Source organism: Marmota marmota, unplaced genomic scaffold (assembly GCF_001458135.2).
Source record: "Marmota marmota marmota unplaced genomic scaffold, marMar, whole genome shotgun sequence".
NCBI lineage: Eukaryota > Metazoa > Chordata > Mammalia > Rodentia > Sciuridae > Marmota > Marmota marmota.
In genome coordinates this window covers 1,117,879-1,130,840 of record NW_026000169.1, presented here as the reverse complement: position 1 = coordinate 1,130,840, position 12,962 = coordinate 1,117,879, and the positions used below count along the sequence as shown (strand labels likewise).

The 12,962-nt window shown below is 36.1% G+C and overlaps 1 protein-coding gene across 2 annotated transcripts in view; it reads right to left on the bottom strand.

The window, feature by feature from the left end:
• Borcs5 (BLOC-1 related complex subunit 5) overlaps positions 1-12,962 on the bottom strand; it is a 121,134-nt gene that overhangs the window by 49,965 nt on the left and 58,207 nt on the right. For both annotated transcript variants that reach the window (XM_048787204.1, XM_048787205.1), the window contains exon 3: positions 1,036-1,193. In XM_048787204.1, coding sequence (XP_048643161.1) covers positions 1,036-1,193 — 158 coding nt within the window. The remainder of the gene's footprint in view (positions 1-1,035; positions 1,194-12,962) is intronic.

Here is a 12,962-nt window from a genome sequence, read left to right as displayed (position 1 = left end):
GGATAGGGAAACTGGTATATATACACAATGGAATATTATTCAGCATTAAAAGAGAATAAAACCCTGGCATTTGCAGGTAAATGGATGGAGATGGAGAATATAATGGTAAGTGAAGTAAGCCAATCCCCCCAAAACAGGCTGAATGTTTTCTTTGATATGAGGATGCTCATAATGGCAATGGGGATTGCGGGGGCATGGGAGGAATGGAGGAACTTTAGATAGGGCCAAAGGGGAAGGAGGGGGCATGAGGGTAGGAAAGATGGTGGAATGAGTTAGACATCATTACCCTGAATACATGTATGAAGACAAGAATAGTGTGAAAATACTTTGTATTCAACCAGAGACTTGAAAAATTGTGCTCTATATGTATAAAATGAAATGAATTGCATTCTGCCATCATATATAATAAATTAGAATAAATAAATAACTTAATAATAAAAAAGTATTAAGTAGGCATAATCATTTCCATATAATCAAGAATAATAACTGAGCTTTTCATATGCTAACAGTGAAAAATATAATTGAGGGAGATGTCAAGGTTTCTATTTTCAAAGAAATGATAACTTATAGGGAAGCAAAATATAAATTATATATAATAAACAGCTACAGTCAATTCAAAGACATAATGTTAGCCAGAACAAATTAGCATGGCAGGACTTTACACATATTAATAACAGCTAACACCTAGTAATTTCACTGTCACTTAACTCGAGTTAGGTTATTACTATTAGCCCAATTTATCATAAAGAAATTGAGACACAGAGAACTTAAACTTAACTTCCAACCAAATTAGCAGTGAACCAGAATTCAAACTCCAGGTTAGTCTAGCTTATGGACCACTTGTCACCATCACATTTACTGCTACGAAAGACCACCTCCTCAAAGCAATGGGGACAAATGCCAAGCCTTTGAGGGAAAATAACTACTTCCCATAAAGCCAGGATCACTGGCTATTGTGCCCAGTAGCAAAGCATTCCAGGGTTACAGGGATTCACGATAATGAGTCATCAATGCTATTTTCCCACAGCACATTACCTCTTTGATTCGTTTAACCAAAGCATTCTGATCAAAAGCAACAGCTTCTGCACACTGGTGCAGGTGATCCTGATATCGGAGGCACAGCTGCAACACCTGCTGAGAATCCAGTTTCTCCAATTTGGTATTTGTTGGGGAAGTCTGGCCACTCAATAGCCCTTCAAAAGACAAAAAAAGAATAAAATGAAATGGAAGTTTTTGGTAATATATTTGTGAATAAACTGTGTAATAAATTCAGTGATGACAGTAAGAGACAAATTTAATCTTGGATCTTTTTTAAAATGCTAATGACAATCATTGCAACTATCATTTATGTAGTGTCTATCATGTACTAACCACTTTTTCCAAATGCTTCCTGTGCATTGTCTTTCCCACTCACAATTCTCTGGAAAATAAGGCACTATTAGCTTCATTTTACAGATGAGGAAGCCAAAAAACAGAGAGGTTGACAAACTTTCCCAAAGCCATCTATCTAGTAATGTGTTTCTTTCAGAAGTCCTGACTTTGTATCACACTACTTCAGGTATTATAAATAGAAATCCCTGCTTGACTGAAAATGCTGGAAGATGTATTTACTTTCTTACAATAATTAAAATGGCTGCCTGAAAAACTGAGAATAAAATGTATACAGAAACTGCTAGAAGGAGATGCTAAAATGAAAAAATTTAACAAGTAGACTATCTGCTAACATGATCTAAACTCTCATTCTTCACATCTTCCTTCCACATAAGTTTAGTTACATAACTATTAAACTCCCCTGATTTTAGCATAGAGCACCACATTTTCAAATTAGCCTTTCATATATATATCTTTTCTTTAGTAAAAGGCAAAAGATTTATACAATCTGAAGAGAAAGCAGAGCATTCTCTTTTCCTTAAGGAGTGCAGAAAAGGTTATAAGAAGAAACCAAATAAAGAGATTAAGTGACTTAGTCATAAAGCAAAGCCTTGACCAGAAGTTAAGCCTATGAACTTTTTGCCAAGTGCTTTCTGTCAAGGCAACAGTTCGCAAATTTCTTGATATCAGAACCCCTTTACATCCTCAAAAAATTACTGAGAGCCCCAAAGAGCTTTTGCTTATGTGGGTTTTGTCTATTGCTATTAACCTATTAAAAATTAAAACTGAGGGCTGATGTTGTGGCTCAGTGGTACAGTGCTTTCCTAGCACAGGTAAGGTACTGGGTTCGATCCTTAGCACCACATAAAAATAAATAAAATAAAGGTATTGTGTCCAACTACAATTAAAAATTTTTTTTAATTAAAACTGCAAAAGTTCTTAAAATTAAATAATTTTAAAATGATAACACTATGACATGGTAACATGAATTCTATATTTTGAGGGAAATATCTGTATTTTCCAAAACAAAAAACCAAGAAGAATAGCATTGGTTTATGTTATTTTTTTAATGACTGCCTTAATAGAAAATAGCTGGATTATCCTACCAGCTTCTGCATTTAATCTGCTATTTCATATCAAAAAGCCTCTGGAAAACTCCAGTGACTTCAATACGAGAAAGAGTGATTTGCAAATAATGTCTAAGTATTGTTACAAAGAGTTTTGTGGGGCTGGGGTTATAGCTCAGTGATAGAGTGCTTGCCTCATACATGTGAGGCACTGGATTCGATCCTCAGCACCACATAGAAATAAAGATAATGTATCCATCTTTAAAAAAATCTTAAAAAAAAAATAAGAGTTTTGGCCTTAGAGAATCCCTAGTAGGGTCTTAAGGATCCACTATGCCACACTATGCTCTATCTCATACTAGAGCCAATGCTATAGCACAAGGTACAGCAAAATACAGGTGACAACAGGAAACATGCTGGGCATGACTGGGACAGATCCAATGCTCATCTTGAGGGGCCCTTTCCCAGTTCTTCTCCCCAATCATTAACATCCAAACCCTCACTGTTCTGACACACTGGTGCTTAAACAAATGTCCCTGTGCCCAACCAAAGACACTATGAGAGGATACCCAGTTGGGTTGCCCCAGAAAATCTTTGGATGTGCTGGCCCATGCTCTCATATTTTTATGGGACCTGACAAAGTGAAGTGCAGGTCTAGAACCCAATATACTCCTAGGGTTCCCCAACATTACACTGCCAGCTCTTGGTCTCTCAGCTAATCCACTGTAGTCCTAACACAGAAAAACATGTTATTTGAATTGATCTACCTGCAAATAGTATCTTGTGGTGAATTCAATATTAGTAGCAATAGTTTTTTTAACTGAAATTTTTATTTAAATCTACATACATGATCCTTTACCCAGGTTCCCCCAATAGGCAGCAAAGATCTCAATGCCGACCAATAGGAGGCTTGTTAAATCAAGGTACATCTATAACTAATAATACATGAATGCAGAAAATAATGAGGAAGTTTCTATATACTCACATGGGAAATATCTCCATACTACATTAAATAATAAAAAAGGGACATAGAGAGTAGTGAACGGAGTATGCGATTATCATGTAAAAATGGGAATGTGTAAGTAAATAAAATTGTTGAGATTAGTTTATGTTTAAATAAAGAAACCTTTATATAAGAATTAGATGGAGAGCAAGGAAACTTTCATAATACACGTTTAACAATTTTATTAATCAAATGAATACATTTCTCCTTAAAATTTTTTTAAATGAACAAATTCATTTTAACAAAAAGTGGCTTTTTGTCTTTCCCATCTATTTTTAATGTCTTCTTGGGCAGGTCTCCCCTTTTCCCCTAGCCCATTATTCATTTTCTTTAAATTGAAAACCAGTTATCTTCCATCCTGACCAAGGTTTATGTTACTGAACAAACCTTCAAACAGCATCTTCTCCAAAGTGATTAAAAGTGTGGTAGTAAACTGAGCTGGCTGAAGATAAGGACCACATGTTGCTTACCTTTACAACTGAGGTCTATAGCATAGCAACTGGCACATAAAAGACTCTCAAGTTAGAATAAAGGATGCAGTCTACTGCTGAATTCCTAGGAGAGAGCGAGCTAAGAAAGACTTTATGAGGAAAGGTGACTTCCCAGGATCACTCCTCTGCATGTTCCACATACATCTAAAAGTCAGGCCTTGTCTCAGTGTTGATCTGCCCTTTCAAGAGGAATGAGGAAGGTCTCCAATGCTTGAGCAGACTGCTGGAATTTGTGATGCAGAATAAGGAGGGAAACTACAATGCCAGTCCATGCTACCAGATGCTTGAAGCAAAGAGCCAAGAACCCAACCATAGCTCATAAAACAAAACCCTTACTCTATTTCTTAATGAAAAAGGTATGGAAGGGCAAGAGGAGGAGGACTTGAGAAACTTGCTAGGTCTTAAAAAGCACATTAAGTTGTTCAATTTAAGTTGCCTAACCAACTTCAAAGTCAAAGGAATTATACTTTTATCCTCCCCTTAACCATCTAAAACCATAACTCAGGTATGGATCTATTATCAGAATGTGCTTCCATCACCTCTGAATCTCCAAATATTTGCCACAAACCCCTTCTCTGGATCCCAGAAGGGGTAAGACAGAATAGAGAAAAAAAAAAGAAGATAGGCCACTTTCCTACTTTTGAAGCAACAAAGTCACAACAATTCAGGCAAATTCTAGAGACAACAAATACAATATTGTCTTACAATTGATACAGAATGAATTACATAGCATAAATTATTTCAGAATACTTTTGTAATGACTTTAAATAGAGAGTTTTCTTTTTTATATAATATGCTGTATAATTTTTAACATCATAATATCTTATCAGAGATAAATAGATTGAAAGTTCTGGACTGTTTAACAGGAAATGGAGCTCATTATACTGTTTCTAAACATATACTCTAACACTCTTTAATACTAATTTCTAGTTCTAGAAGTAACCAAGTTCATCAGGGTTGAAGAACTCAAGTTAATACCCATATGGCTCCATACTGTGCTTTAAAAAAACTGTGGGTTTTCTCCCTACACCTGACATTTCTGAATGAAAACGATTACTCAGCAAAATGTTTCCAAATTTCTAGCCCTAATGATTTTTCCACTCAACACTTTACACAAAGGGGTAGGTACAGATGGCAGTTTGCTGGCTCTGTAGATAGCCAGTCTATTTCTTACCCATTCCCTGGGGCCCACTCTTCATCCATGCATAAACAAAGTGGTTTCAACATGGTTTCAGGAAATAATCTCCAGTATTTACCATTTGCAAGCCCAAAAAGCAGCATCCCCACCCAGAACCAAATTTGCTGGCACCTTGATCTTATACTTCCTAGCTATAAGAATTCTGAGGAATAAATGTTTGCTGTTTAAGTTGCCTAGCCAACATCAAAGTCAAAGGAATTACACTTTTACCCTCCCCTTTACCATCTAAAACCATAACTCAGTTCATGGAATTCTGTTATGCCAGCTTCAACTAATACCTTGGCTTAGCAGTAGAGCGCTTGCCTAGACATGCGAGGCCCTGGGTTCCATCCTCAGCACCATGTAAAAATAAATAAATAAAATAAAGGTATTGTGTCCAACAACAACTAAACAATAAATTAAAAAAAACAATAAGAGATTTTTGACTGTAGGTCATGATATACTTCAAAGACAAAAGCACTTAAGCAATGTGTGTTCTTTACTTAATGTTACTCTATTTCTCAAAGGCATTTCCTTCTTCCCTAAAAGAAATGCTTGCAGACATCTTCCTTACAGGATTTTGTGATGTGTGCTAGTGATCAATTCCTTTAGGATATTTAGAAAAAGGGTACACCCCGTGGCTGATTTCCTTAGGAACTTTACCCCCCATTCAGTCACCTTACATCAGTACCAATCTCACCCAGGAGAAGCCACTTATGAATGGCTAACAATGGGGTAGGGGCTATAGCTCAGTGGTAAAGGCACATAATTTTCAGGCATGAGGCCCTGGGCTCAATCCCCAGTACCAGGAAAAATTTTAAAGAGAATGGCTTATGACCTTGCTTTGTTTGGGCTAAACTATGGCAGAATAGACTACAAGTGCAAAATAGGCCCAATCTAACATGCCAACACATCAAAATGTTCAATAAAGATGCAAACATATTTCCCAGGATCTTCCTCCCATCAACTTTCAAAAACTACCAGAGGAGAAGAAAGAGGCACTTTCTAGGTTTGAATCCAGAGACTGCCATTTACTACCTGTGTGATGCCATTTAACTTCCCTGAACTCAAACCCTTAAGAAAAAACAAAATGAAATCATGATAACAATCATTAAGATGGCTATTATTATTATTATTATTATTATTATTATTAGGCAGTGCTGGGAATTGAACTCAAAGATGACTACTATTGAAAGGACAGAAAATAAGTATTAGCAAGGATGTGGAGAAATTAGAACTCTTGCACATTTCTGGAGAGAATATAAACAGTTTACCTACTGTAAAAAAAGAGTATGGTAGTTTCCAAAACAAATTAAATATAAAGAGGATTCTGGGAAGATGACACTAGGAATCACCCAGAATCTGTCTTCCCAACTAGAAGATTACTACACAGGAACAATCTGATAGAACTATCCTGAATTCTACAGTCTTTTTTTCCCCCGTGTTTTAATTGGTACATTAGCTGTACATACTGATGGGACTTGTTATGTATTCATACATGCACAAAATACATAACAATATAATTTGGCCAAAATATCACTCCCCAGCCCTTCCCCCTTCCTATTCACCTCTCACCCCCTGATCCCTTACCTCTACTGATCTCCCTCTGATTTTCATGAGATCTGCCATCTTTCTTTTCCACTTCCTCTCCAGCTTCCCCATATGAGCAAAAACATATGACCCTTAACTTTGACTTATTTCACTTAACATAATGGTCTCTAGTTCCATCCATTTTTCTGCAAATGAAAAAATTTTTATTTCTTTATAACTGGATAAAACTCCATTGTGTATATATACCACATTTTCTTTATCCATTTATCCTTTGATGGACACCCAGGCTAGTTCCATAGTTCGGCTACTGTAAAATGTGCTGCTATAAACATGGGAATGCATATATCACTGTAATATGAGGACTTTAATTCTTCAGGATAAATACCGAGGAGTGGTATAGCTGGATCAGATGGTGGTTCCATACTCAGCCTTTTGAGGAACCTCCACACTGATTCCATAGTGGTTGTACTAATTTACAATCCCACCAACAATGTTTTTTCTCTATACCCTCTCCAGCACTTATTATGGTTTCTATTCTTGATGACTGACATTCTGACTAGTGTGAGATGAAATCTCAATATAGTTTTGATTTGCATTTCCCTAATTGCTAATGATGTTAAACATTTTTTCATATATTTGTTGGCCATTTGTATTTCTTCTTTTAAGAAGGGTTTGTTCAATTAATTTGTCCATTTATGAAGTGGGCAATTTGATTTTTTGGTGTAAAGTTATTTTATTTATATATTCTAGATATTAATCCTGTCAGAAGAGTAGCTAGCAAAGATTTTCTCCCATTCTTTAGGTTCCCTCTTCACATTCCCAACTGTTTCCTTTGCTGTGTAGAGCTTTTTAATTTGATGCTATCCCTTTTATTATTAATTCCTGGCATTATTTCCTGGGCCTTGGGGATCCTACTGAGAAAGTTGTTCCCTGTGCATAAGTGCTAGAGTGTTGACTCTACATTTTCTTCTAAGAGTGGCATAGTTTCTGGTCCAATTCCTAGGCCTTTTGGGTTGATTTTTGTGCAGGGTGAGAGATAGGGTCTAGTTTTATTCTTCTACATATGGATAACCAGTTGTCCTGGCACAATTTGTTAAAAAGGTTATCTTTTCTCCAAAATATGTTTTTGGCAATTCTGCCAAAGATCAGATGACTGCAGATGTGTGGGTTTGTCTTTGTGTCTTCTATTCTGTACCACTGATCTATGTGTCAGTTTTTATGCCAGTACCTTGCAGTTTTTTTTACAACTCTGTAGTATAATTTGAAGTCAGATATTGTGATGTCTCCAGCATTGCTTTTTTGGCTTAACATTGCTTTGGCCTAGTCTGGGTCTCTTAGGCTTCCAAATGAATTTTACGACTGATTTTTCTAGTTCTATGAAAAACGTCATAGGTATTTTGATGGGTATTGCACTGAATCTATATATTGCTTTTGGTACTATGGCTTTTTTTTGGGGGGAAGGGTGTTACTGGGAATTGAACTCAGGGGCACTTAACTACTGAGCCACATCCCCAGCCCTTTTTTGTATTTTATTTAGAGATAGCAAGGCCCTAAGCAACTCGGCAAGATTCTAAGTTGCTAAAGCTGGCCTTGAACTAGCAATTCTCCTGCCTCAGCCTTCTGAGCCACTGGGATTACAGACCACCATATCCAGCAAGTAAAGGCATTTTAACAATAATCTGCCTATCCATACACATGGGAGGTCTTTTCATCTTCTGAGATCTTTTTCAATTTGTTTATTCAGTGTTCTATAGTTTTCATTGTAGGGGTCTTTAAACTCCTTGGTTAGATTTATTCCTAGGTATTTTATTTTTTGAGGCTATTGGGAATGGAACTATTTTCCTAATTTCTTTCTCAGCAGATTTGCTGTTGGTATATAAGAAAGCTATTAATTTTTGTATGTTGATTTTGTAAAGTATTACTTTGCCAAATTTGTTTATTAGGTCTAGCAGCCTTTTGGTGGAATTCTCTGGATCTTCTAGGTATAGGATCATATCATCTGCAAACAGTGATAAAAGGAATAAAAATGGGAAGAAAAGAATTCAAATTATTTCCTTTTCTTGCCTAATTGCTTTGGTAGAATTTCTAGCACTATATTAAACAGGAGTGGTGAGAATGTACATCCTTGTCTTGTCCCAGATTTTAAAGGAAATACTTTCATTTTTTTCTCATTTACTGTGAAGTTTGCTTTGGGTTTTTTCACATATAGCTGTTACGGTGTTGAGTTAGGTTCCTTTTCCCCCCAGTTTCCTTTGTATTTTTATCATGAATGGGTGCTGGTTTGTCAAAGGTCTTCTCTGCATCTATTGAGATAAAAATCACTTATGTGATAAATTACATTTATTGATTTGCATATATTAAACCATCTTTACATCTCTGAAATAAAATAAACTTGGTTGTAGTATATCATCTTCTTAATATATTATTGAACATTACTTGCAAATATTTTAGTAAATATTTTTGCATCTAAGTTCATCAGGGACTTTGGCCTATAGTTTTCTTTCCTTGGTATGTCCTTATCTGATTTTGGTATGAATGTGATACTGGCTTCATAGAATAATTTGGAAGTGTTTCATCCCTTTCTACTTCATGGAATAATTTGAAAAGAATTGGCATTAGTTCTTTACAGATTTGATAGAATTTAGCAGAGAATCCTTCTGGTCCTAGGCTTTTCTTTGTTTAAAGGCTTTTTGTTACTGCTTCTATCTCATTGCTAGTTATTTTTCGGTTGAGATTTTCTATGTCCTCTGGATTCAGTTTTGGCAGATTGTATTTGTCTATAGTTACCCATTTCTTCTAGGTTTACTAATTTATTGGAGTATAAATTTTCAAAATACTCCTGAATGTTACACTAGGTTTCTGTGGTGTCTATAGTGATTTTTCATTTTTCATCTCTAATTTTTTAATTTGGATCTTTTTCTTTTGATTTGTTCTTTTCAAAGAAGCACTCTTTGTTTCACACGTCTTTTGTAATTTTTTTAATTCTCATTTTTATTGATTTCAGCTCTGATCTTAATCACTTCCTTGTTTCTACTGGTTTTGGAATTGGTTTGTTCTGCTTTTTCTTTCTAAGGCCTTAAGATGCATCATTAGGTTATTTGGGATCTTTCAGATTTTCTTATGTAGGCACTCATAGCTATAAACTTTTCTCTTGGAACTGCTTTTATAAAAGTATCCCAGAGGTTCTGAATGTCATATCATTATTCTCATTTGAGTCTAAGAATTTTATTTTCTCCGACGATTCTTCTATCACCCATCATTCAAAAGTATATTGCTCAATCTCCATGTGTCCTATCACTTTTTTAGGGTTTTGTCATGTTGATTTCTAATTTCATACCATCATGATCTGATAAGGTACAAAGAATTATACTGATTTTGTTTTAATCTCCTAAGAGTTGCTTTGTGGCCTAAAATGTGGTCTATTTTGAAGAACATACCATGAACTACTGAAAAGAAAGTGTATCCAGCTGTTATTAGATGAAATATTCTATAAATGTCTATTAAGTCCACTTGATTTGTGATATTTTTCAGGTCCAAAAAGTCTTTACTGAGTTTATGTCTACATGACTTTATCTAATGATGAGATCATTCAGTATTATGTACTAGGGTCTATATGAGGCTTCAATTTGAGTACTGTCTCTTTTATATAATTAGTTGCACACACATTTAGGGCATAAATATTTATTATTGTTATATCTTCTTTTGGATTGGTCCCTTTATCATACAAAGTAACCTTCTTTGTTTCTTCTGATTAATTTTGGTTTGAAGTCTGCTTTGTCAGATAAGAGAGTAGATACTCCTGCCTTGTTTTTTGGTTCCATTCACATTATATATCAATTTCCATTCTTTCACTTTCAGCTTGTGACTGTCTTTGCCTGTTAGGTACATCACTTGCAAACAACATATAATTGGGTCTTGTTTTTGAATCCATTCTGCCAGCCTATGTTTTTTAATTGGAGAGTTGAGACCATTTATATTCAATGTTATTACTGATAGATGTTTATTAATTCCTGCCATTTTGATTTAGAATGTTTAATTTAGTCCTGCTTCTCATTTGCTTACACTTTATGCTTCAAATGAGTTTTGTTTATTTGTGAACTCTGGGGTTTGTTTTTTACTTCTTTTGTGTGAAATATTTTGTTAAGCAAGTTCTATATTTCCGGTTTGGTTGTCATGAATTTAAACAAAAAAAAAATTTTTTTTGTTTTAGTTGTATATGGACACAATACCTTTTTTTAAATTATTTACTTATTTTTATGTGGTGCTAAGAATCGAACTCAGTGCCTCACACATGCTAGGAAAGTGCTCTGAGCCACAACCCAGCTCCACGAATTCTTTTAGTTTCTGCTTATCTTGGAAGGTTTTTATTTGCTCTTCAATTTTGAATGAAAGCTTTCCTGGAAATAGCAGTCTTGGTTAACAGTTATTTTCTTTCAGGACTTAGAACACATCTGGAATTCTAGGATCTTGCAATAAGACTGCAATTTCTAGGGGAAGGCTTATACAGTAACTTGTGGTTAATTTCAGTCAAATTCAGTTTTTAGCATAGTAGTAGCCACCCATCCAAAATCTTCCAGCCTCATACAGAAAGTTATGCAAGTATTCCTGAAGCAGCTTGAATACAGCCTGCTTGAACCAGAGTGGGCAAAAGGGAACCTGTCTTGCATATATCAGGAATCTGTTTTCTGCTCCCTAATCACAAAAATGCTGTCAAGGAGATTAACAACTCTGCAACAACAGTCAGGCAACAAGCCCTGAGTGGTTGGGCCTGGAGAGGTCTTAGGAAGCCAGGTGGCCTCACCCACAATCCTCCGAAGCACCTAAGCAGTCTGCCATGAGTGGCTTGGTCTGCCTGCCCAGATCCCTAGGAAGCAGATGGGTAGACTTTCCCACTTCCCTCAGCCCTCACAAGCAGCTGGGCAGCCAACCCTGAACAAGAAGCCTTGAGTCCCAATGAAGACACCTGGACATCCCTCATAGACACTGGGCACACCACTTGAGCCCACAGTACAGCATTCCCCAAATGGTTCCCAAGCACTGACACCCCTTGCCTCACCAGGCACACTACATCATACCCACCTGGGCCCACTAGAGTGACCCACCCCTGCACAACTCTTAAAATTATGGGTGCATCATCTCCTCTGACATGCTAGCTGTGCCTTGCCTGCATGGGTCCAGTAAAGCAGCGCTGCACACATGCAACCCACGGAATCTGACAGGTATCTCACACTAGCAGATAGAAACACTGCACATAAACCTACCCAATCTAAGAGAGCTAAATCCCAGCTAGTAAAGCAATCCCCCAACTTCCTGCAGCCTAGGCCACTGAGGTATCTTCAGGCCTAAGTGATGTTGATTATATAACTGAAGAAGCCACACAGACACTATCTACTACACTGTGCTCACCTGAGTCAAAACCATGTAGCCTAAGAAACCAAAACCTTAGGACACATCACTAAAAGAATGTTTTTTATTGTGAAAGTCACCATATTAAGTCAGTAAAAGCTGCTGATCCATCATATACAAAATATCAACATAGGGACATAAAAAATCAAAATAATATGATGTCTTTTAAAAAAAAAACTCTATAGCAACATAGAAAGAAAAACGACAAACTTCCTGATGAAGAATTCAAAATAATGATTTTAAAGAAATCAACCAGATATAAGAAAATATACAGACAGTTCAATGTAATTAGGAAGACAATTCATGATCTGAATGAGAATTCATCAGAGACAGAGACAGGAAAAAGGAGCCAAAGAGAAAATTTGGAGCTGAAAACTCAATAAATGAAATAAAAAAATACAGCTGAGATGTTCAACAGTAAAACAGATCAAACAAAATAAACAATTTCTGAGCTTAAAAATAGGTGTTTTAAACCAGACAAAATGAAAAAAGAAGTTTTTTTCTAGAGGACAAAAAAAAAAAATCTTATGGGACACTTCTAAGTGAGCAAATATTTGCAGTGGTAGTATTCCACCAGGAGGAGCAAAGGGAAAAGGCATAGAGAACCTAATTAATGGGACAATAGCTGAAAACATTCCAAATCTTGGGAAAGACATGAATATGCAGGTCCAAAAAATTTAAAGGACCTCTAATAGATCTGAATGGTCTTCTCCAAGGCATATTATAACTAAACTGTCAAAAGTGTAAAACAGCTGGGTGTGGTGGTGCACATCTATAACCCCAGCACCCAGGGAGGCTGAGGCAGGAAGATTTTGAGTTCAAAGCCAGCCTCAGCAACTTAGTAAGGCTCTAAGCAACTCAGGAAGACCCTGTCTCTAAATAAAATATAAAAAACA